Source organism: Python bivittatus, unplaced genomic scaffold (assembly GCF_059951505.1).
Source record: "Python bivittatus isolate LINGU-HERP-01145 unplaced genomic scaffold, Pbiv_v1 ctg000070_np1212, whole genome shotgun sequence".
Classification (NCBI taxonomy): Eukaryota; Metazoa; Chordata; class Lepidosauria; order Squamata; family Pythonidae; genus Python; species Python bivittatus.
In genome coordinates this window covers 45,671,112-45,696,046 of record NW_028277034.1, presented here as the reverse complement: position 1 = coordinate 45,696,046, position 24,935 = coordinate 45,671,112, and the positions used below count along the sequence as shown (strand labels likewise).

At 39.5% G+C, this 24,935-nt stretch overlaps 1 protein-coding gene across 1 annotated transcript in view; it reads right to left on the bottom strand.

The window, feature by feature from the left end:
• Positions 1–24,575, bottom strand: part of SNCA (synuclein alpha) — a 44,967-nt gene extending 20,392 nt beyond the window's left edge. The window contains exons 1-5 of the mRNA XM_007441795.3: positions 24,497–24,575; positions 23,917–23,980; positions 20,056–20,201; positions 16,783–16,824; positions 11,259–11,404 (exon numbers count right to left, since the gene is read on the bottom strand). Of these exons, the coding sequence (XP_007441857.1) occupies positions 11,259–11,404; positions 16,783–16,824; positions 20,056–20,176 (309 nt within the window). The 5' untranslated portion in view covers positions 20,177–20,201; positions 23,917–23,980; positions 24,497–24,575. The remainder of the gene's footprint in view (positions 1–11,258; positions 11,405–16,782; positions 16,825–20,055; positions 20,202–23,916; positions 23,981–24,496) is intronic.
• Between the last annotated feature and the right edge of the window lie 360 nt (positions 24,576–24,935).

Genomic DNA, 24,935 nt, shown 5'->3' with positions numbered 1-24,935 from the left:
GCTGCTTAGTAGTGGCAATTCTGGCAGTCCTGGTTGCCATCATTAAGCGAATCACTATGGGTCATTAAGCGAGAATGTCATGTAGTCGCCATTTGTGACCTCCTGCTGGCTTTCCCGTTGACTTTGCTTTTCAGAAGCTGGCAAGGAAGGTCACAAATGGCAACCATGTGACTGCAGGGACACTGCAATGGCCAGAACTCTGAGGACTGGTTGTAAGTACCACTCATTCACACCGTTGCAAATTTGAATGGTCACTGAATGAGTGGTCAGGTAGTCCTTGGGTTAAGAACACCCAGGGTACAGATGACCCATAGTTAAGAACAGAGCTTATGGTAGCAAAATCTGAGTTAAATATACAATGATTTGAGTTAAATACACAATGGTTGGAGTTCATTACACAATACTACTTATACAGTATTACACAATAATACTATTCCGGCTTACGTACAAATTTGACTTAATGACTGACCTTGGGAATGGAACTTGTTCTTAAACTGGGGACTACCTGCATACCAGTAGGATCTCTATCTGTTACATGTCTTGAATTAAATACAGTCTAAGAAATCTAATTCACAACTTTTGGAAGGTTCCCCCGCCACCTTGGCTTATAAAACTGCGATTTTGTACTGGATATTAGCACCTTCAGATGATGCAAAAATACAGTATCAGAACAGTCTTTTTAACTCAAGCCCTTCCGGCATATTTTGAGCAAAACTTTCAGAATTCACTTTAGTCATATAGGCTGTGAATTCTGGGAGTTGTAGTTCCAACACAAAGGAACAGACAAAAACATTGCTACCCAAACAAATTGATTTCTGATCAATTTCCAGGCAGGGAGGAGAAGATACTTCTTTGCATAGCTGACTTGAAGAATTTGGTCTCCCAAGATAGCCACTACCATGAAATTTATAGCATGATCCTAGCATGACCCCTAATTACCTCAATTAAGTGTATATTGGATTTGATTATTAGATTTACATCCTGTCTTTTGTTCACGGGTTCAAGGCTCCCTCTCCCAATTTTTCCCCACAACTACACCCTTTAAGGTACGTTGAGCTGAGCGAGAGTGCCTGGCCAAAGTTACTCTGTGAGCTTCAGTGATTGAAAGGGGGCTTGAAATGGGTGTCCCTGGTACCAGTCTAAAACCTTCACCACTACATCATGCTGGGTCTCAGTGTGCAGCTTTAGGTTACAATTCTCTGCAAAGTTTCCAGACAGTAAGCTTTAATGAACACATATTTTTCTCTTTATGACTTACTTTTAAGTTTCTTCAGATGGACTTCTATCTCCAGAAAAGAACACTGAACCAGATCTTAGTTTCACTAGCAGATTGAATAAGCAGACTGAACCTAATGAATTGAGGACAAATTTTGCTTGGTTCAGATAAGTAAATCTAGAGCAAAAGAAATAGTTTTCAAAGTATTCTAGTAAAAAATTAAAACAAAAGCTAATCAGACCAGAAAAGTATACTGGTATAGGCTTTCATGGACAGTATCTGTTGAGCAGTGTTGGGCTTCAGGGTTTAGTGGCCATGGTCTAGACCACAAATTTCCTGATGTTTCATCAGGAACTGAGGCTGGCATCTTCAGAGATAAGATTATTACATTCCAGAGGAGAACATACTCCTCTAGAATATAGGAGAACATACATTCCTATTCCTTTATGCAAGAAAAGCACAACTCTTTATTGTTACTGTTTTTTAAAAAAGTTTTTGAATGGATAGTTTCACTCTAAATTCCAAGATTTTGAATTCTGAAATTGTGAATATTCTCAGATGTGAACAAACGTTTAAAAATGGCTTATAGTTTGCTTTCTGGTTTCTTGTCGATGAATTCCACATGGAAATTGAGAACAACATGTGCACTGATAAGATTCAATTGTTTGGAACTGGCTATATTTTCTAGAAGTGAGAGTTTGTACAAATACGCCTGCATTTCTATACTTATCTTGGAATAAGGAGACATGTAAAAATTACCCAGGTAATATTGGAAATTGGTGAAAATTAGTGAGTTATAAATTTCTACACCATGCTATCCCTCTGCCTATATTTGGGTGACTTGTATTAGAGAGGCAGTAAATGACTAAATAAATGAAGGATACATATTTGCATGAAAATGCCACGTCCTTGATGGTATGAGGCTGCAAATTTTAGAAAGACTACTTACAGTGAAAAAACATTTTACCATTATAGTGAATGTTGTGATCAGTGGACCTATCTGCTTGCCTGCTTAGATTGTTGTCCAAGTGACAACTATGGAAGGGAAATACAGTTTTATAGTGGGGGAGGGGGAGAAATCGACAATTTCTCTTTCTACTAGAAGAAGTGGCTTCTTTCACACATAGCAGTTTTTGTATCCAACACACAATAATTTCAGAACATTCTTTGGGAGGGGGAACAAAACCAAAAATTGCTCCCTTGACTAACAGTCATTTTTGAAACCCTCCTTTGTGAAAGCAAAACTAAACAAGGACTCATTTCTCAAAAGTGAAAAGCTGCTTACATTTTTTTTTCAGTATTTCCATTGAAATGACAATAATGCTATTGCCTCCCAGATTTGGGCATCTGGACAATGCTGCATTTAGAACTTGCTGATGTTTTGCAACAGAGAAACCACCACACCCTGCATGAACAAAGGGGACATTTAAAATGAACTCATATGGCCCTTAGTCACTTTTTCTAACAATGTGATTTTATGAGAGATTTCTATTAATTGTGGCATTCAGCTGTGTAGGATGCAGTATCTAATTTCTTTACTGAGGTACTGTTCTATACTGAGTAATTTACCAAGCAATCTTTCAATAGCCCCATTGGAAAACATCACTCTTTTAATCAATAGTTTCATTTTAGGAAACATGGTAGTTTTGGAAGTTAAAAGGCTACCTTATTGAGGAATCCATATGACTCTGTTTTTACATGAAGGATCACCAAGGTTTCCTCCCAGCACCTGCTTCCCTGAGATGGAGATGTTACAGATTTAATCTGTGGCTTGTATAATTCACAAACAACAGACATCACTAACATAGTGCCTTCTGGTTGCACTGGATTTTGACTCCCAACATCCTCAAGCAAGTTAGCCAATGGCCATTCTGATTAGAAATTCAAGAAGCTGGACTTCTCTGGAGTTGTCCTCCAGCACATTTGGAGAGCGCGAGGTTGGAAAGCCTGTACCACATTGTTAGCCTCCTCCCATGGCTGAAATGACTCACTAGTTAATGGTTCAATGTGTTTGTGCAAACATACTAACTAGAAAATTGTAGACTCAGAACATTTCTAATAAAGCAAAAATTCTAATAGCTGCTTTGACTGTTTGCAGTATTGCATTCTGTCTCATGGGGAATATCAAAAAAGAAAACCAAATTCATCTTAATTCAGGAAACAATCTCAAAGCCCTTGCAATAAATGCTTTCTTCTTTGATAGAAATGAATAAAGAAGTGGCATTGGGTTATTTCTGCTTCTTCATTTCCTATTTCTTTGAAACTGTGTTGATTCAGTTCTGAGGGACTGAATTGTCAAAAGGGAAAAGTAGGAAAGCCACAACTTTTTAAAATTTGGCCATGCTGGCTAAAGGGGGTTACTGTCCAACATATTGAAAGGGTTCCAGATTCCAGGGAGCACCCTGAGAGCAATCTTCTGATGGGCTGTTATGGAGAACTTCAGGTACACTGGCTTTTTTCCCCACATATATTTTGTGCTGGGCCATTTGCTCTGTTCTAGAGTCTCTGATTTTGTGTCTCCTCCTCCCAGCACCTACAGTACTTATTACTGTGATGGTCTAATGAGGCATTGGCTTTGGCCAACCATAATGAACATCACTGAAAATTAGTAGTATAAAATGAGTGTGAATAATATTTCTCGAAACACACAATATTTTTGGAAAGTCAAGCCAATAGGCTTTCTTGTTTCTTTAAACTCCATTAGCACAAGATGAAGACACATGCATCTAAATGGCATTTGAAGCTGAAAGGAAAAGTCTTTTGAAATGGTATCAGGAAGTACTGCACTATGAAAATTAATGGATTGGCTTCCTGGCTTTGATTTGTACCAGTAATCCCATTCTCCCGAGCCAACTTCATCAGTTTTGGCAAATGAAGAACACCACTTCTGAAATGGAACCATTCCAAGCATTCAACAACACTACCAACCAAGAATTAAATAGAAACACTGATGAAAGGAAGCTTGATTGGAAATCTACAAAATCTCTATTTGAGGATCATGAAATGATGGAATAGCCATCAGAGTTGCATCAACTATTCTTCTGAACAGGAAATAAGCAGGACATAAAAAGTTCCTCAGAGAGACTCTCTCACATACCATTGTAGGGCTGTTCTTGTCATTCCCCACTTTAGGGTCTCCATTTACCTGAAAATATGCAGCTATTTAAAATAAGTAGGTCACCCAGGGCTCATACTGATCTGTTCCCTGATAATAGCAGATGATGGGGATACACCTGGATTTATCTATCTATCTATCTATCTATCTATCTATCTATCTATCTATCTATCTATCTATCTATCTATGAGACTTAAAGACTGTCCAGATGACTCTGGGTAGCTTATATCAGAAATAAAAAAAAGGAAATAAGAAGAAGGAAATCCCATGGATCTGAACAAACAAACCCCCTCTGATAAACATCGCTGACAGTGCTCCACAAGCACTCTATCCCAAAGCTGGGAGAACAGTCAAGTTTTTAAAGACTTCCAGAATATCATCAGGGTGGGAGCAATGTGGATCTCTGGGGGGACATTATTCTAGAAGGCAGGCACCATGACAAAGAGGGTGCGCTTCCTGATCTGAGAGATGGCATTGTTGGATTGAAGGGATCCAAAGCCTAATTTAAGCTTTATTATAAATAGCCACACTGGCTGAAGCAAGCCAAATTGTATTAAAATTATTTCTAGTACTTAAGCACTTTCATCATTTTTTTATTCTTAAAGTTCATCCTGCACTGCACTGAACAGAACAAAACCTTAGTAACTTGGGCTGAACAAGCCCATCTTCTGAGAGTGTTAATGCTTTGTTTCCCACAAACACGTATACTTTTTTCTCTAATAAATTATTTGATTTATATTCTGGCAGCTCTAAACCACACACATGACACAACCCATAAATTTGTATATAGAAATAAAACTAAAATACTATGCGCATTCTGAATAAGTTCCATTAAAGTCAGTGTAACTATTTTGTAAAAAATCTTAAGACTGGCCTCCAAATGCTCCATTTTAAAATATAAATTAAGAAATAGATGGACTGTAGGTTGTAATCATGTGTGCTTTGGGGGGAGTGAGTTACCCTGAAATAAATGTTCAGAACTGTAAATGTGCTCAGTCTTCAAAGGCTATTTCCATAACAACCACCAACATAATATCAAAAGCAAAAACATCAGACTTGATCAGGGGGAAATAATCTAAATAGGCAATAATTTTGTTATATCCACTAAAGATGACAAAGCAGTGCAGAGCTTTTTAAGAACTGGCGGTAGGATACAGAAATATGGCTAATATTGAAACCATGATTTTATCAAGCTACAGTTTTAGACACATGTTGGAATAATTTGTAGATATAAGAACTGAATCTTATCAAATACAGAGTCCTATTAAAGTCCAAGATTTTACTTTAACAGCTGGATTTTACATTTTTCAGAATGGGGGACAATTATTTTCTTGTTTCTTCCACCAGCAAGTTTCAGAAAACCTTTGGTGCAACTTGACTCCCCATCTTTAAATAAAAGTTTTTCTGTAAAGTAGATATGCAGCCTCCCTGGAAAATTTCATCAATCATTTCCCCTTCAGCTCAGAGCAAATCACATGTCCGAAAAATAAACTGCACAACAATATCCTCAGAGAACTCTAGCAACTTGAAAAGCTCATCTGTGTAGGAGGTGGAGGGAAAAGTGCTAAATATGCATTCAATCTTGTGAATGCTCTTCACACAACTTGTCCTAAAAATATATGCTAATTTTCTGACTGAACTGCTGAAAGTTACCTTACTGAAAGGGCACATGAGCCCAAGCCTAATTTTCAAGGGTCCCCCCCAAAAATTAAAATAAAATTGAAACATCTCATGCTTTTCATTGTTGTAATTGAGTGAATTTTAACCGAAAGACATACACTAAAAGGGTCTTCCTCAAGCTGGGTGTTACCAGATGTGTAGGTCAACTTCCTGAATTCTCAACAATTTTTCACATTAAGATCAAAGGATAGGACTAACCAGTGGCTATCCCTAACTCATTCTGACTTGTGGGTACACCAGCCTATCATACAGATTTCCCAGCAAGTTTGTCTGGAATCAAGGATGTTCACTGTATTTTAAATATTGCTCACTACTTCGGTTGTCTGATGCAGGATCATTTTTTTATTTTCAAACATTATAGGGTTCATTAATATAGAAGGAAGATTTTATTCTGAAGTGCTACCAATGACTTCTTTGATATAGAAATGAGAATTTTTTTTTTCAAACCCTGCATATCACTCCATTTGGACGTTCTTTGACGTGGAAAAGAGATTCTATTTTCATGTCTTATGGCTGCGCTATGCTTAAAACGAGGTTCAAGCAAAAATATCATAAAACTAACATTCAGAACAGTGAATAAATAATTATTTTTTCATCGTTTTTAAAAAAACAACAACAACCTGCAGAACAATTAGTCATTGTAGTAAATGACATTTGCAGTAATCTGGTAAGCAGATAGTGCCGTTTCATTATTTAAACGTATTTCCCTTGGCTTGGGCCTACGGGATGACTGACCTCACAGTGGTAACCTTGCTTCAGCCCAAGTTACTAAGGTTTTGTTCTGTTCAGTGCAGTGCAGGTGGGAGGAGAAGACATAAAAAAATATTCCCATATCGTCCTGGGCATGGTAAAGGATTTCTGATCCTGGCAGTGGGCTATTTGCTTTATTTATTTACTCATACACTGCCCGACTCCTAGCAACTCTGGACAGTTCCCAAGGTAAAAACACAGGAAAAATAAAATCAAGAAAACAATATAACAATAAAAATAAAGGAACCAAAAATGGCAATACCAGGCAACAACAAAAAGCATACACAGGCTACTTAGAAGGGGCTTCAACTGCCCTAGCCAAAAGCCTGGGCAAAGAGCTAGGTCTTCAATGCCCCCTCCCCCAAAATCAGTGTTTATTTCATTATCACCAATGCATCTGAAACTAGGATTGCAATTCTACATTTACTTACCTGGGAAAATCCTACTGAAATCAGTAGGGCTTACTTCTGAGTAGATAGATTACAGAAGGTTACCAGGGTAGGCAACCTAGTGGCCTCCAGATATTTTGAATAATCAGCACCAATCCATTCCCTTTGAAGATACTGGTGAGGGCTAAAGATCAAGAATCTGGAGATGCAGGCACTAAGACACCTGCCTTGTGATACCTTGTAAATAAGGAGACATCTACTCTTTATATTGCTCTTCTGAAAACATAGTGTTATTGATATTACTCATTTTCTTGAAGCTGTAACAGATGAAGGCATCCATACTGAATTGTTACTCTTGGTTCTTATCTCCTGAATGGCTATCCATTCCCATGTAAAAGCCCTTTTCTTAAAGAAACAGTTTTCTTTCTGGGAAGGTAAAGGTGCAGGTGGCAGAGGCTGGCAGGAATGCAAGAACAGAACCCATAATAGCATGCAAAAACAACCATTTTTATATGTGTGTCATCTTGTTTGTATTTTCCAGATATTAATAAGACTCACTTGACCTTTCAAAAGTGAAGATCTTGCAGTGCTTCATTCTTGACATCTGGCAAGTTCTCCTGTTTTACCTTTAATTAGACAGACAAATTTGCATGCCTAAAGGCAAGGTCTGTGTTCTCTCTATAGAATTTCTTACTCATTTACTTCTTTCTTTTTAAAACATCCATCATAATAGGTAGCCTACTATCTTCTTATCTAAAGATATAAAAGCTAGCTCCTAATATTCAATCATACTGGAACAAAGATAGGTGTTGGTAGAATTTACTGCCTCCTGTGCTTAAATAACTTTCCTGGCTTTAAATACTATACACCTTAGCCTGGGTGAGTTAATGGAAGCATCAGCTACTTATTCCTTTAGGCAGCTGGGGGTATCAAAAAAAGTTAAGTTGGCAGCTGTGACCCACACCCATATAAAAGGGGTGGAGTTTTGATTGCACAGTCATGACCACCATATTGACCTTGTTTTGATGTCTTCCCCAAAGGTGCCTTTGTTAGACAGCTTCTGTTTAGGTCAGTCCTAGAATCTGGGGTGGAGGCTACATAATATTCTCAATGTCTTGCCACAAAAGATGTACCCTTTCATTTCATTCATAAAAGTGGCTTGATTCCATTTACGCCTATGGGACAAAGTAAAACCACTATTCTTGGTAGATCTGCCATTGTAATGGTGACATTTATTCTCTAACTTTGCTTAGTTAACAAAGACAGACACTGCAGATGCATTACTGTTTTTCAATAACTCTTGTTTGCAGGACTGATTGGTGTGCTTGCCTTTATTAAAGTATTGGAGGAACAAAAAAATAAGCCTCAGAATCTTCCAATAGCCCACCTTCATCAACAGCAACAGCTAAGACCATGAACTACTTAAGTTGACCATACCTCTTCCACGATTTGATACTACAGCTCAAAATATCTTACCTATCTCTGAAATATATAGAGTCTCAGAAGTTATGAGACCACTGGTTAAGCCTGGATCAGGGTGAAAAAATATACTTCAGCCTCTACAATTGACAATCTAGCACAGCTGTCCCCACTCTGAAATTTACAAGCTATCATGGATAATCCCAAGAGCTGTAATCCTAGCATATAAATTGGGGAAGGCTAACATAACACTTTTCAAATTTTACTGGACTGATGCCTGGCAAGTTTAAAGATGTGAATGCCCTCCAAGTTTAGGCTTTTGGGAATTGAAAAATATTTATCACATTTGAATCACCTTTCCAGCAGATGTCTTTTCAATTTATTAGAGGCATGAATCTTTTATATGCCTGGAAACATCTGGTTCTTGTACTTATTCATGTTCCTTTCACTAAGTTTTCTAAGGCTGATGCTTTCTATATATTAGAGATGTGTCCTTTATTTTTTAAAAAAATTAAGCCTTGAAAAATCTGGACAATGAAACAAGTGCCTAGTAAATGCCTGTATTAAACTATTATGATAGGCACATTCAAAAGCTGTTGGATGCATTTATCTTAATTCATTGAATCATATCATAAATGCATACTGATGTGGGCTGAACAAGTACTTAATGGAAGATTAGTGTAATCCATAAACTGGTTGTACTTTAAATGACAATGTAACAATGGCTTTGCAAAAAAAAAAAGGGGGGGGAAGTATCATTTCAAATTGATTTTAAATGTGATAAATTATGAAATGGATGTAGCATATTTTAGGAAGCTGGTCCATCAAACTGAATATCAGAATCATAGGCTTTTAGCCCAAAACAGATATGAGAGAGGAAAACCTTGTACAGATTTTGAGACTTTAAATACAAAATAAAAATTTAAAAGAGACATGGAGAGAAAACAGAAGGGGCTGCTTCCATTAAAAATCTGCAGTGTGAGATGGTTCAGCCTAATATAGATTTCCATCAGTAGTGATAACCGGGCCACACAACAAGCAGTATTGTATTTGCACTATCTTTGCTAAATGGGCAATATGGTTTCATAAAGGTCTGTAGGAAGAATGAATAAAACTGCTTTTTTGACAGATATAGAAAGATATCTCCAAGTAATAAAACAGTGGTTTCTGCCCAACAGCTTTTCATCAGATTCCCCAGTGATTTGCTCCATGTTAACTGCAAATGCTTCTAAATGGCTTATACAAAGAACATAGGCCAAATGTACAGTAAAGCACCTTTCTCATTTAGCCTTTAATCAATATTTGTTTTTTAAAAATTGAAAGGAAAGTGCAAAAAACAAAACAAAACCCACACCTCTTAGACAAATGATTTACTATAAAGCTCTTCTTAAAAAAAAAATACCTACACCCTAAGTTAAGGCAGCAAATACAGCTTTCCAACTGTCAACACTGACATGCATCCCTACTCTTCCCTTTCTTTTCTTTGTAAACCACAGAGATAGAACAAATGCTTGAAATGCAAAGGATGAAAGTTTCAATCCCTGGGATTCCCAGTTAAAATGGATTGGATAAAAATGATCAGAAAAGCTGCTCTGTGCTCTAGAGCTGAGAAAACTGCTCTCAGTCAAAACAAACGGTATAAGCCATCAAATAATCAGACTTCCTACATGCTATCTATGTTTCCATACCTTAGTAAACCCAAAATATTAGGCTAGGGCAAAGCAGCTGGGTTCCAATCCATATTGTAATGGAATGTGAGAAAGACTTTGAGAAACAGGGCAAAGAGATGCTGCCTAAGCAATCATCAGATAAGAGAGGGCATAGCCCACAGCTGCATAATAGGCGGAAAAACAGAATCAGAAGGGACCCTGTGAAGGAGACTGTAGGAGATTTGTACTTTCAGACTTGCAAGATTCTGTTAATGTAGCCTTACAATTAAGTAGAATTAGCTCATCTGGTCTTGTTTCCTGTCTAGTCTACCTGGGACGGCTGACAATATTCAACCTTGAAGCTGACAGATGTGAACTTAGATCAGTCCCCCTATCATATTCTAGTATAGAGCTACACAGTCTTTTGGTGTTCAGGCATTGCCCTTGACATTTTGAGGGGAAGGGAGGGTTCTGCAGGATGGGGGCAGGAACAGACCAACAAGGTAGGGGTGAAGTTTTCTGGTTTTGTCCCCTCACTATATTCAAGGAAGAACATTTTTAGAGAGTTTATGCTACAGTTTTCATTACCTCCTGCCTCAGAATGCCAGAAAATCACACCATGGTATTTTAGACAGAAGAGGCACAAAAGGAGCTTGGAGATTATAGGTGGGCTTGCCCAGAACTGAAGAAGGAAGGAAACCACCCATGCATACGGCCAAGGCCTCCTTGAACAATGATGATTTGAAAGCAGAGCGAGATGCATCTAACGTGACATCCTAAGGCTTTCCACTGTGCTGATCCCACTAGTCAGTGATGTGTAATTGGGTCAAGTAGGACATAATGGTCCTGGTAGGACGTTAGCAAGGCAACCAATATAAACAGTGATTTCCCATCATTCACTGGGTTTACCTACATTATAGAGAAGAGAGTTAGCAAAGAAAAACAGAGCAAGCGCAACTAGTTAAGCCTTTCCAAAACCACAGAAAGAAGATGCTCCGTTTTAAACCCATCTTTTGCAAATATCCACCAGCTCCACAAACCTGTTTGGCCAACTGATCCTTCTTGACAAAGCCAGTGGCTGCAGCAATATTTCCAGCACCTTCCACTGTCTTCTGTGCTACAGCTGTCACTCCGGTGACAACCGCTCCCCCTACATTTGACACTTGCTCTTTAGTTTTCTCAGCCACTGTAGGGGAGAAAAAGTGAAAGGTAAGGGAGGGAGAAAGTTTCTCAGGCTTACTTTCCAAGGTAAATATGGCTGTCTCAGGTCATTCACAGATGGCAGAGGATGCAATTTGGGCATGCAAAAGAAAGAAAGAAAACCACAAAAGCGCATATATACACACACACACACACACACACACACACACACATCTATCGATCTATATCTGTTAGGTACTAAATAAAACTTGCCCTACATACGTATTTTGTGTCCTAGTATACAATTACATATATTTTTTTTTAAATGTAATTAAAAATATTTTTAACTAATCTATTTATATAAATTACAGTTCAAATTTTGAAATAATCTTCCAGCTGGGGCTCCTGACAGCTAATGTTTGCTTATATATGCAAAGAAAAGTCAGCTCTTCAGATCATTGTAAAATGGATGGTGCGTCCTTTCAATCTTGTAGTATCAGTACTTTTTCCACATCATAAAAGTGTGCAATATCCATTTCAACTCTTATCCAGTGAGTTTCCAAAACCATTAGTAGATCATTCAAAAGAGCATGAGCACCTACAAAAGTCAATGAGTCTTCCTAAACAAAATTGAAATGTGAACTTCTTTTTTTCAAAAGGAGCCACATCAACACTTCTTCCAAAGTTAGTTGAACCCAAAGGTACTCAATATGCAACTGTTTCTAAATTTGATTCTTTTTTCCGGGTTACCTAACACAAACAAAAAAAGAGGCTGTAATTCTCTTGAGATGAATCTTTCCTTTGGCTTCGTAAGGGGGAAACGTTCTTTTCTTCTGCTAGATATGGAGCTTCTACAGAAACTCAAGACTGTGAGAAACCACACTTGCTGTGTGATTGGCATGTAGAGGATAGTTCCCTGCTGCAGAAAATCTACTTGAGCAGGTTGGTACCCTGATGGAGGGAAGGATAACAGCTCACGGGGAAGTGTTTGCATAGTCTTCTGCAGATCATTGTGCACCATTTCAGTGGTGCAACCTCAGCCCATTTGGGGGATTTGAGGTGGTTTCAAGGATGAGAATGATACTTCTTGGGGGTTTTCATCTCCCTTCCCTAGCCTAAATACCCCCAGAAGGCCAAAACTACCCAGCCCTTTCATGTCACATTGTCATTTGATGACATTCTAGTCTCTTTAGAAGTCAGACTGACTGAGTTTAGCCTCCAATGTTCATACATTGCTTACCCAGGTCTACCTGATGGATCTTCTAAAAGTGCCATCCTTTATCAAATGTGTTGGCAGTACAACTGCCATCCCATGATGGATTGGGGAGTTTCAGTATTAACATATCTGATATGGGAAGGCAGATCTAAAGCAACCTCGTACATCAAGGTTAACTAAATAAATACATGCTTGTTTACAGACTGCTATTTTACAAAAGGCATACCCCACTGCTTATACTGAAAAATCCATTAACCTGAATAAAAAATATACCTATGTGAATTGAGTCCACTTCAAATAATCAATTCAAATATACGGAGCAGATTGACTTGACTCAGAAGTTGAACAGCTTTTTTACTTGGGCGATAAGGTCTCTTCTGTATCATTCAGTCCAGTTTGACAAACAAGTATGATTCAACAAATGAAATCATAGATACTTCATTGAATTAATTCCATGTTGTAAAGAATTGCACAGCCCTACTTAAAAGCTATTTTAGGAGTACACACAGGTTCAAGCTAAATGAATGCATCAGATGGAAACAGTTTTGTTCCAATTGCATGGAAGCTAGTATCAACATTATTCACATGCTCCAATGAACCTGCAGACAGCAGATGTGTAGACAATGAGAACAGCTCTGGTGTGTGTGCAGAAGAGAAACAAAATATATTTGATAAAAGTTCCAAAGCAGACAAGCTTTGCAAGAGACAAGCAAGTTGGCACCTTCAAATGGTTTAGTCTACAGCAGCATGGCTAATGGTTATAGATTAAGTTAGCTATAGTCCAAAGTATCTGCAGATACTAGGTTGCCCATCTTTGATACAGACGTTGCAGAATACAATGATTTGGAGAATTAGGTAGAACAGCAGAACTACCCCAGGCTTTGGAGCTTCCTTCTTACATCCATACTTTATCAAAAAGGGGAGGCACAAGGGAAGAAAATCTGAATTTGTTCCTATATCAACTGTCTTTTGATCACCACGCAAGGTCAAATTGTATTCTGAGATCCTGTCATGAATTGCAGCTGCAGCTACAAGGGCCACAAATCATTTGATAAGAGAAGAGTTCATGGAAATGTAAGTAACAGGCAGATTTATCAATTATATGCTGCAGCCAACAATTGCACTGGAATGCCTCGAAACCATTACTATTCCAATGCCATCCTTGACCCTCACCCACAAAGATAACATCAGAATGGCCGTTGCCTGCCATTTATATTTCCATTTTTTAAAATGAAGTGTTGCTTCTGCAACCTTGACCAGTTGGGCAGTATAGCATTGCCATTTGGGGCCTTTCTGGATCAACAACTCCTATTTTGGTCCAAGGGTTGTCATTGATCTGGTTATAGATCTATTATCACTTGGACATCACAGTGTATTGTTCCTTCTCATTCTAAACATTGATTTTAAGTGTTTCGCTTTCAATTGCCCACCCAAGAAACAATAGAGCTCTTCTAATATATTCACTCAATACTGTTCCAGAGATACAGAAAAACAAGATGAAATCCTGATGTGCATTAGGTTATGGTACCTAGAGGATGTGCTGATTGTTTTGTGAGACTAAATATAGATCTTGCACTACTTGAACAGCATTCTGCACAATTAGAAAAGAAAGCAATGTAGGAGGATTTTGTAGCCTATGAAGCTAATGGATGTGGATTACTTCCATATCACCAGGTTATTTGCAAATCTCAAGAATGACATACTAAAAATGTGTTTGGGGTCTTAAGTCATTCAGCAGAATTGACCAATGCTGCTGAAAAAAAGCACGGAGATTTGTTTTTCGGACTTTTAAAAATAATCTTTGTTGGTCAAAGACAGACATCCCGACAGGACAAGGAATGAAGCTTGGAAACCCAAGATTTTAAGGAATGTTGATGACACACAGAGGGCTGTCTGCTTGTGATCCACATGCAGCCTGGGAATGAGAGTTTCCCTTTCATTGTGATTTGTGTACAAAAGCAGGGAGGAATTATAAGAAGACGCAGGAAAGCAGACTCCAGTTATTTTTTTTTCTTCCTAGCATTTTTCTGGCATGTGCAGGGTCTGCTTTTTTTCAGTCAGTTGAATGTTGATCTGTTGGTTGTGACAGGAATTGACTGACTGACTTGTTGCCTAAGCCTGACATTAGGGGCTGAGAGTGACTGGCCCAAAATCACCCAGCTGGCTTTCATGCCTAAGGCAGGACTAGAACTCCCAGTCTCCTGGTTTCTAGCCTGGAGCCTTCACCACTAGACCAAACTGGCTCTCCAGTTAAAAATAAGGACAAATTTGATAACAGTAAGAGAAATTTGACAGTGGAACTAATTACCCAGCAAAATAGTAGGCATCTCTTCACTGGATCTATTCAAGCAGAGGCTACATCTCTTACAGGGACAAGGATTGGACATGGCCTGAATGTCCCTTTTCAACTCTGTGACTTTCTGGGACTATTTGAGATGAATGTAGGTCATCAAAAGACCCAAATCCATACGTTTGTTCTCTTTTAGCCTTTCCTAGATGCAAAAGATTTCACACCCCAGCAACAGGAATTCAGCCAGTGCAAGACGAGCCACCAACTTGTTAAATATCTTTCCATGCAGAAGGATTGAGCATCATGGGGAAAAAGAATGCAAGGAAATATCCTGATCATGTAATGCTGCACTTATTTTACCATCATCCTCTTTAAATATGCACATTATGTAAAATAAAAATACACATGATGACCTAAACAGCTACTTTCCCAACAGTTTGTGTTAATTATCTCAATTTCTTGCTCCTTGGTGGGAAACTTTTTAATTCTTTTTTTCTAGCACCAGTCAAAATATTCAGGGCTTACCAAAGAGAGAGTAAGGTTAGCTATCGATACTGAAATGAAAAATGTTCTTTGAACTCATATAAGAGCCAGTGAATGTGGAGTCAGGAGCAATCGTCTAGCTTGATTAGCAGTAAAGAACTTTCAGTCTATAGGCCAATTCTGGTTTGCTGAGGCCTAGCTAGGCCCCTCCTTTTCCCTGAAATTTAATTTTTTTTTGGCCTCACCTCATCAGGAAAAACAAGTGTAAGAGAAGGTGGCTCCATCAGCAACTGTTAACGAATTGCAGAGGAACCATGGCTTAGTTAATCAGGGTATTCAGTGTGGAAGTGGAAGCTGCATGACCATTAAGAAAGCAATTCAGCATTTTAAGAAGTAACTCCCAGCAAAGTTTTCTGGGCTGTTAACAGAAACCACCAGCTTTTTAAAAGAAAAACAACACCATCCTGATTTTGGACATTTAGAAAGAGTCTTTCAAGCTGCCTTCACCCTCAGATCCTTCTAAGAGTTTTCAAGGGATGCTGTAGAGCACTGAGGCCAGTTGGCTTCTTCAGGTAGGGGGGATGTAAGAAGTCTTCCTGAAATTTCAGCCCAATGCAGCTTTTAAAAATTTCAACACCTGTAAACAGACTCTTGGGTATCCAGACTTTCTGAAGTTCCTTAGGGGGGAAAAAAATCAAAGCTGCTTGTACCATTGGACAGTGTTGGGCTTCAGGGTTTAGTGACCATGGTCTAGAGAACAGATTTCCTGTCATTTCACCGGCAACTGTGGCTGGCATTTTTAGAGGAAAAGTGGTCTGCTATGCAGACCACAGGCAACTGAGCAGGGACCGACTGACCACTTTGTCTCTGAAGATGTGAGCCACAATTCCCGCAAAATATCAGGAAATCTGTTCTCTAGACCATGATCACTAAAACCTGAAGCCCAACAGATACCAGCCGTGAAAGCCTACACCAGTATATTACTTTATATAACTAATTTATAAACAATTGCCAATGCATCAAAGGAGTTCCAGGTATGAAAGCTGCTTTCAATGTAAGAAAAGACTACAGATGCAATGGAGCATTCCATCCATTACATGATTCTCTTGCAGTGCAAATCATCACTGAGGCCCACTGGTTATTGCCCAGAAACAGATATGCAATCTGGGCCAATACTTTGCTGGCTACGTGTCCACCACAGATGGCATGTCATGTGTTTGAATAATCAGTGAAACTGGAATTGTACTACAGATTAATATCTCCAAATGTCATATCTACAGGAATATTCATCTCCCAATAAGACCAACAGTATGGTTTCCCAAATACTTAATCATATTGGAGACCTACTTTCCTTCCTAAATCAGAGTCTACTTTTAAAAGAACAGACAAGAGATTTGTTGCAGACTTAGAAATAGAAATGCAATTATGGACTTACCTGTCGTGACACCATGGACAACTCCCTCCTTGGTCTTTGACCCTGTTTATCCAACAACAATACAACAAATCAGTCTCAGTGGGAACTGAATGGACTGGGTCTTAGGAAGCATAAGGATAAAGTTAAAGAACCCCGGGCTGAGTTCACATAACTTGTTGAACCTAAGTTCACAAAGCACAATTGTTGTGTTTATATAAAATAGTAGCCCACACAATAAACTGCAAATTATGGCTTAACATAAGGGCTTGGGTTCACACAAAGACAATGGTCATGTTCCAACCACCCTGCCTTTATTTGTCCAAGTGGTAATACATTCCAGAAACAGGAATTTATCAGACAGATCCACTTTCTGGTGAAAAGTTATTGGAGTCATTAGAGGTCTTTTGTAGCAAAGTACCCTAACCCCCTATAGATGCAAAAAGAATCTGATGCATAGATAAGCCTTCCACGACAGAAAGATGCTTCAATCATTTGCCTTTTGTGGTTTAGAAAGATTAAATCACTGATATAATGTGCTTAGCTGGTTTATGGTGACAGTGCTCCCAGATATGAATTTGTTGGATTTAGCTATGCCTTTTTAATTGCCCCATAATGCAATGGAATGAAACAAAGGTAAGGGTATTGTGGGAAATTAAAATTGTGGTAAACTCATACTAGTTGAAGTGGATCTGATGCCATAGGCCAGGTCCATTGCTGCATCAATAGACATTGACTAAGGATGTCATATGCTGGTGCTGGCCTTTTGCAAATTGAAAGCTTACATATCCTTTCTACACATCCCCACTCCTTTCATGCTCATTGGTTTTTGTTGTACGTTATCTTCTTCATAAATGCAAACTCCATTTGAATAATCAGCAAAACATTTCCTTTGCTCAGATCACTGGACATTTCTTTAAATGGCAGAAGCCAATCTTTTCCAAAATTCATATGAAACATCAGGTATTCCTTTACTAAGATGGCTTCCATATTGCTCCAGCTTTGTCATCTGAGATAATATCATGGTTATTAACATTTCATATGACAAAGGAAAAGCAGCTCTCATTCCTCTGCTCCCCTCTCCACACTGTGGGCTACTACTGGCCCCACTCACTTCTGGAGAACAGTCCTTGACATGTTGTGCAAAGCCTAATGTGACCCTTGAGCATGTTGAAGTTGCATCCTCTGGGTGTCCTGCAACATTCACAGAAGTTGGCTAAATTAAGATTTGTGCACTTGCCCACTCCACCAAACTGGAGACCTTTTAAGTTTTCATACTGCTTTGAACTTAGTTTTCCATATTATTCAGACTGAAAACTAAAGTGAATGACAACAACAGCCAACTTCACAGTCCATGACTTGATATTGCCTTCTTTAAAAATATTTATAGTATTAAGCACAGCTTGCCGTTCCAGATGATGTAACAAATTGCAGTTAACCAAAAATGAAAGTAAAAGCTTCCAAAACTACCCTTTTCTCTGCTTATTAAAAGAAATAAATAGAACATTACCACTAACAGAAAGATCATTCTTGAGAACACCAGTGAAAGAAACCCACATGTATTTTTGTAAAGCACGAATTTTCCTCTAGGCAAATCAGTTAGGTTGCTTTCTTTTTGGTGTGTATACCAGATGGTGGTGATGGGGGAGCCGAGATAAGAAAATTGAAAGTTTATGTGTGTTCCAAAGCAGAACATCTATGGAAAATGCTGCTGCTTTCACACTAGCTATGAAGCATGAATCACACAGTTTTCAGCTGAGCATGGAGAAATCTGCTGGTTCACTTTCTTTAATGACTGGAATTCCATCAAAACAACTGCTAAATAAGTCCACCATCCCCATCCTATCCACAATCTAGGCCAGGAGTGGGAAGTCCACAGGTTGCATGAGCCCCGCTCCCCACATTCCCTAAGATTGCGCCAACAGTAAAATGGCAGCATGCTGTTGTTTTATCTTTAGAGAAGTAACCATTTGGGGGCTTGGTCCCCTTTCTGTCTTCTTTCCCAGGATTTTAGGGGTGGGAATGAGGCTGAGAAATGACTGGGAGGCAAATCATTTTTAAGCTACCCTTAAAGCCATGGAAAGACAACTCCAAATGGGCGCCTCCAAAAGTGGGGACTCTTTGTTGACAGTTTGGGCATGTGGCTTAAAGGTGTGGCTGGAGTGATTTTCCCCTTCCCATCCTTTAACAAGAATAACAACAAAGCAAAAATGGACTTAAATATTTTGGCCACACCCTTTCTGATGACATCCTCACATCTCTAGATGGCCTCCTCTGAAAGGTCAGCAGACAAAGTTGCTTGCCGTATGTGAACAACATTTCTAAGCAGTAAACCAGCCTAGACTATATTCTCACTGGATAAGGAAATACTGGGCAAACCTGAGTAGGGGTAAATTATGCCCTTAAGACACATCTGGAAACAAACCCATGGTTCATCAGTGTTCAACACATTCATCTAGGTTAGCTCTGCAAAGGTTAGATCTGGACCTGATGATCCTGATAGCAGCCATGAATCTACTCCCCACAGATGCGATGCATCCCTTTTGAATTTCTTTAACATTAAGGTCTCTCCCTGAAGAGATGCAAGCAATCTGCCAATACAACAGACATTTCATTCCTAAGTGGAATAAATATTATACCCAAATAAATGTTATTACACTTCTACACTTAGTAGAAGCTTTAGCTTGTTTCCAGTTTTAAAGGTTCGCCATTCAAGCAGCACAAGAAATGTAATGACATGTTTGGTTTAAAGGAGGAGCACCTTACTACAGGCCATCTTGATTGTTCACTCTGTACAGAATGGCAGCATGTAAGAGAGATTCAGATTACTGTCATGGTTAAGATGTTGGACTGGGACCCAGGAGATCCAAGCTCAGGTCCATCTTCAGTCCAACCTATCTCACTGGATTGTTTTTGTGAAGGAAAATTGAAGAAAGGAGTGCAAGACACCTCACTTTGAGTTCCTGGAGATAAAACTGGATAAAAATCTAAATTCTACATACATATACATACTGAACCCAGAACTTCACATGTTCCTAATGAACCTTGACTCTGTATGTCCCTGCCCCCCAACTCTCTCTATTTGCATCAAATCTTAATTTGACTGGGACACAAGGGAAATTATTAAAATGTTAACAATTGAATTTAGATTTCATTCAATTTCATTCATATTTTCTTTTTGTCTGGGCTCCACCCGATTCTTGATTTGTGGTTCCTGACCTGCCAATCAAAGGCTGTGTGGCCCCTATCTCAAAAAAAAGATTGCACACTCCAGGTTTAGTGCCTCTTGCCACTTACCCACATAGAGAACACCTTCTTTCGTTTTCCCTGCTGCTTCTGCCACACCTTGCTTGGTTTTTTCTGCTGCTGCCACCACTCCTTCCTTAGCTTTATTAAATCCTTTCATGAATACATCCATGGCCAAAGAATGTCTATGCCCAGAACTGAAAAGACAGATAACTTTTATGTAACTCATTATGTTATTTAAGAAAGAATAGCATGTTGTTGTTTGGAAGGAATAACATGCCCATCTATGCATACTTGACCATCTTGGTCTAAACCTATGCAGATGGCTACATATGGAGATAACCAAATCACCAGGGGAGGGGAAATGGGATAGGAACATGCTCATTAGAACCCCCACTGTCCTTCATGTATATAATCACAAAAACAATTTTGTACTATGGTGCAAACCACAGGATTATTTGCAGCAGATGAACAAGTGGTTTGAATCAACCAAGTATCTGTTGCATCTTGCCCTGGCACACTGCAACTGGGTGCATTATCTCTTGAGAGAGGACTTTCAGGAGTCCCCATTCCTGTGTAATGCCTTTCCCCAAAGAGATCCATCATCCCACAGCTTTTTAGTACCTTCTAAGTCTTTGCATTTTGGTGTCATGATGTTATGCTTTTTAAGATGGTTTAATTTTGGAAATATTGCTTTAATGTATTTTAACAGTCTTTGTTTAAAAGGATTGTTTCACAGTGGTTTTATCTTTTGGCTTTATGAAAAGATGTCTTTGAATATTTCATCATTTTTAACAATAAATATCATTTTGCTCAACTTTTTAAATGGTAAACTCATACCACCTCTTTCCCTCATTTGACCCCTAGTAACTATAGCATCCAATCATGGGTGTACTAAAAAAGCCAACCTCCACAAATAAAATAGAAGCACAGACTGTTCTAGATCCAGACATTCATTTATTAATATCCCTGGAATTAAATCATCAAGGGGGTCAAAGGAGCAAATGTTCCATCTTCTCAACTATCTTTCAACAGCATCCAGCTAAGACAGAACAATTGGTTTATGATTAACCTGAGATGTTCAGATTCACAGATTAGAGCATGTAATTTAACCATCTATAACACATGGGCTTTTGCTTCAATTACAAGGATCTATACTTGCAGAATCAATACAGGATCTAGACTGTAAGTTAGCTTTTATTCAGCTGCAAGTTATGTAATTACAAGATGGCAAATGTTACACTTCCAAATGAGATGCATCCATTTCCTTCAGCTTGCTTTTCTTTCGACTACTTCAATGGGATCTAACTAGAACATACATCCACTTTCTCTTTTATCAAAAGGATCTATCAGTTTAATGAATCTTTTCATCAGACTACCTGATAATTTAGATTTCTAAGCCTTCTGCGGTGGACTGTATGTGCATGTAAAGTGTTTCTCTGATTTCCTGGTTATTCTGACAATGCAGTATCATTACACTGACATGTTACATATTACACTATGCCATAATTTCTGCAACCGTGGTGTGCCAATAACCACAAATGGCTCAATTCATGCAACATGCTAAGCATAAACCATAGTCCAAGAATTGGGCTCCTACAATGTGCTAGACTATAAGCATGATTTACAAACCATAAAATCTGGATTCATGCAACATGCTAACTCAAAACTCAACAAACTACATTATGGCTTAATGTGATGTGCAAACCCAGCCCAAATGTTTCCTGCATTGTAAATGTTTTTTGTGAAACACTGTCAGATAACATCTCATCAACACATTGGAAATGATTACTCCCTGCTACATCTTGGGGTATATTCCAGATGGTACATTAAGAACCCATTCCAAGCTAAGTTTAGCAAGAGATTAATTCTACTAATTTAAATTATATTTATTTTTAATAAGTGAATGTGGCTGTCACCATGCAGACTATATCATGCACTGTAACCACAAATAAACCTCAGATCAAGCTTTACTCAAAAATAGGGACATATGGAATAACAACTGATAGTTCCTCATTCCAAAGCAGGTAAAACGTTAGTGTTTAAGAATATAACAGTTCCATTTTATCCAGGATTCTCTCACTAACACCCCAATATCTTTTTAAGTAGCTGGAGCTTTGTAGCACATTTGCCTTTCAACCAGATTTTAAAATAAATCAGGGCCCCAATTCTGCCAAGATGGAAAGAATAGAAATGTAAAGCCATAATCTGGCACAACAGCAAGTTCTTCTGAACCACAAGCAAGTGAGTAATTCTTTTAAAATAGGAGTGTGAACTCCAAAAGGAATGAGGTGATGAGGAGGAGCCTTTGATTGTCTCAAAGGGAAGATTCTAACATCAGCTGAGATCATGTTCAAGTCGACAATACGGTTTGCTTTGAAACAATTCCATATTGCAAATATCTGAGAAACAACCAAAGATCCTTTTGTATCCTGAAAAATTTCAGGATTCACTTTCATTCACAGCAGCACAATTTATAAGACAAAATGAAATATCATCTGAACAGAGATAGTCATAGTTTTGCTTCTCCCCTAAATTACTGGACAAATGATTAATTTTGGCACCAGCAGACCAGTGTGGAACCCAGGCTAGACTATCAGCTCTGAAATAAGTATTTGCCAAATTAATTGAGGGTGAGGGAGGAGCAAAGTAACAGATGTAGATAAAACATATGCATATGAAATGAGGCTAAGCTTTTTTGCTTGGAACACCAGATCATTAAGAAGGCAAATCTTCAGATCTGCTTGGACTTTATCTTGATTCGTCAAAAGTTCCTCAGTTTCCTAAAATGGGGAATTGACTTTTCCTCCTGAAAAGGGGACATTGTAAATCACAGGGACATGCTAATTCCTATTTTCTCTCTCTCTCTCTCTCTCACCCACACAAGACTCTTACACAAGGGAAACAAATAAGATACAATCTTTATTTAACTATTTGGAAACCTGAGATGTTCTGCGTCTGAGATTTCTAGCAGAATGGGTGCAACTGAATTTCCAATACATTAGGTCAGCTTCACTCTTTAGAGTCAAGGTCTTTTTCACTGGGGGCTGAAGAGCATCAGGGAGATGGAATCCCCTTTCTTCACATTCCTGCATTCCAGCCTATCACGGGAAGGACACAGTGCATTTTTCAACCATCTGTTGAAGGGCTGTTGTGCAGAAACCCCAATCACAAACCAGTCCAGCCCTTCTCTGACATCCTTTAGATGCACTAGATCACAATTCCCATCACCCCAACCACCTAGGTTGGCAAGGATAACAAACTCTGGGCCAGGGCATCTGGAGACCATCATGGTACAGAAGGCAATATGCATCTTAGCATGGCTTGTTTTCCCAGAATTCCAAGGAAACAAGGCAAGTAAAACCAGAAGGAAGTTTGTTTATCCGTATATGATGTTCAGGCTAGATACATCAATTCTCTTTGCCCACAAAGATGCCACACAAGGCAACTTCAGCAACAACAAGGAGATATTCCCCAGTTGCACTGCTCTGGCCATTCTTGAGAGGTTAACTAAAACATCTATTATTAACATCTATTATTAACATTCTTCTTTCTCCCACAGCCATGTCTGCTGATTATTTATTTGTTCCTGTGCCAAAGCCGATTCAAGCATCTTATTCCAAAATCTTGCCCATTTCAGGGGAATTAGTCCAAAAGTGAGTATGCACAGAATTGCAGTTTGGCACTGCTTTCTTTGCACACTTACATAATAGCCAGATCCACATAACATAGCAAGGCTTATTTAGAGTGAATGAATATCACACACCCAAGGGCGTATGGCAGCTCCATTCCTACTCTTTGCAGAAATCTGCCCCAGTTCACCCGCACTTGCTCCCGGGTAAGCATGCAAAGAGCCCTCCCTTCGCAGCCTGATGCGACCCTCTTCCCTAGCGATTCATCTAAGTTACTTACCCCCTATGTTTATTTGGTTCGCGCCTCGCCTTGCTCGACCGATCAACAGTTAGTCTTTACAAAACTGTTAAATTTAGAGCGAAAAAGGAGGGTTAAGATAAACGAGGGAGAGAGGAAAAGCGCCCCGAGAGTTGCCCAGGAGGCGCCCCGCGCTCCCTTCCGTGGTCAGTACATCACCGCCGAGGTCCGCCTAAGGACCAGTCAGCGGTACCCAGGCTCCAGTCCGCCCAGGCGAGGCGAGGACGTCGCGGGAAGGGCAGGAAGGCTCCCCTCGCGGGACGGAGAGAAAACGGCGCCCCGCTCCCCAGCTCCAACGCGCTGAGGCTGGGGCGGGCCGGAGGGAGCCACCGTGCCTCTTCTCCCTCGCTCTTTGTGCTGGCTCGTCAGGTAGGCAGGCAGCGCCTGCGAGCTCCCTCGCCCTCCCCATCCCGGCCCCTCCATCTTCCCGTGACTCCGCCCGGTGGCAAGCGGCCCCCGCCAAAGGGCAGCGGAGCCTTGAGCTTCGCAGCTCTGGACGGCCTCTTTGCCCCCCTCGCCCACCCCTCGGGAAAGCCGCGAGCGAAGGAAAGGAATGCGCTACCTGCTTTGCTCCCGTGCAAGAAGGGGGAAAAACGGGGAGCGAAGTATTTGGTAGGCACTGTTGCTTTTAGGGTTAAAACTCCTCCCTTTTGTCGCTAACCACGCCCTTTTATCTCTCTCCTCGTTTATTTACTCCTGTTAAAGCAACAGGCTTATTATTGAAGGACAGGCTCTGGAAGGACACAGGTGACCTTTTCTTGACTAGAGGAAAAACTGAGCTAAAGCCAATGGATGGAAAATTACAAGGAAGGTATATTTTGGAGGATCCTACTAATAAGCTAGCCCATAGTTAATGGAACCAGGGCTGACTTCATTAATCTGGTTGCCTGAGTTCAGACAGCAACGCTGAGCCACAAACTAGCCAACGATGTTTGGGCTATTAGCTTTGAGTTCCTCCAGAATGGACCAGATTGGTTAATCATTCCGCTTCCCAGAGTTGC